Source organism: Carlito syrichta, unplaced genomic scaffold (genome assembly GCF_000164805.1).
Source record: "Carlito syrichta isolate Samal-C Ts95f unplaced genomic scaffold, Tarsius_syrichta-2.0.1 Scaffold317479, whole genome shotgun sequence".
Taxonomy (NCBI): domain Eukaryota; kingdom Metazoa; phylum Chordata; class Mammalia; order Primates; family Tarsiidae; genus Carlito; species Carlito syrichta.
The window spans coordinates 632,546-633,732 of NW_007261575.1; the positions used below are offsets into that span (position 1 = coordinate 632,546).

Consider the following 1,187-nt stretch of genomic DNA (forward strand, 5'->3'; position numbering starts at 1 on the left):
CGCCGCAACCCCCCCCCACCCCCTCGGCCCGGGCCCGGCGCGCCCCGCCCGCTCCCGGGCCCCGAGACTCACACCAGCGCGGACGGGCAGGGCATCTGGCTCCAGGCACAGTTGTACTGAGCCTGCACAAAACTCTCGCTTCCCTCCAGCACAGAGCAGCTCACGTTCTTGTTCACGATGTAGGCGCACCAGTTCCTGGGGTGAAGGCGAGAGGGAGGGGGGCGCAGTGAAAACCCAGAGAACAATGAGGAGGGGGAGAGGGTCGAGCGCCGGGCCGAGAGCACCGGGTCGGGAGCGCGTCGCCCCGGCGGAGGCGGCGGCTCCAGAGGCGGACGCGGGCAGGTGAGCGGGCGCGCCGATGGAGAGCGTGCGCCTTGGCCCGCCCCAAGCCGGGAAAGGAAAGCACCCGCGGTCCCAAGGGCCCCTGGAATTCCTGGGATCGCTTCCGGATCCCCGTACTCTGCAGGACACCGCCTGCGCCCCCCGGCGCCGGGGCCGGCTGTGCCCGGGACGCGCACGGCCGCCCGGAGGCGGAGGCGCCGCGGGAGGTCCCGGGGGGACCCCGGGGGCCGCTCGCCACCTTTGGCAGGGCAGCTGCGGGGCCTGCGGCGGGGGCCCTGGGCACTTACTTGCTCCTGGCGCTGGGCCGCGCGGGGTACCCGGACTGCGGGCTGGCGTGGCACAGCCCCGCGCCGCCCAGGGCCAGCAGCGCCAGCGCCCAGCGCCAGGGCGCGCGGGGCCGGGGCCGGGGCCGGGGCCGGGGCCGTGTCGGCTGCCACATTCTGCGCGCGGCGGGTGCGCCCCGCCTGCCCGAGTGCGGAGCGCGGCGGATCCGGGCGCGGACGCGAGGCTGCCGGCGGCCGGGGCACCGCCCGGGGAGGAGCAGGCTCGGGCGCTCCGCGGCCGCCCGCTCCGGCTTCTCACTTCTCCTTTCGCGGCCCCGTGCGCCCGGCGCTTCTCCTCGGTCCCGCAGTGACGCACGGGTCCCCCCGGGTGCCGCCCTCTTTATTCCACTTCCCGCTCCGAAACGTGACTCTCCCTCCACCGCGTCTCCCTGTCTCCAGCCCCCTCGCCGCTCGGCAGGGGGCTCGGGGTGAAAGAGCCACAGGCTTGGGATGGGGGTCTCCGTTCCCGAGTTTCCAATGACTCATTCCTTTGGTCTCTTCCCAGACGCGGGGCGACCCCGC

General features: G+C 75.2%; 1 protein-coding gene across 1 annotated transcript in view; it reads right to left on the bottom strand.

Annotated features, from left to right (window-relative positions):
* The window catches only part of EMILIN2 (elastin microfibril interfacer 2), a 57,088-nt gene extending 56,214 nt beyond the window's left edge, over positions 1 to 874 (bottom strand). The window contains exons 1-2 of the mRNA XM_021707418.1: positions 630 to 874; positions 73 to 195 (exon numbers count right to left, since the gene is read on the bottom strand). Coding sequence (XP_021563093.1) covers positions 73 to 195; positions 630 to 781 — 275 coding nt within the window. The 5' untranslated portion in view covers positions 782 to 874. The remainder of the gene's footprint in view (positions 1 to 72; positions 196 to 629) is intronic.
* Between the last annotated feature and the right edge of the window lie 313 nt (positions 875 to 1,187).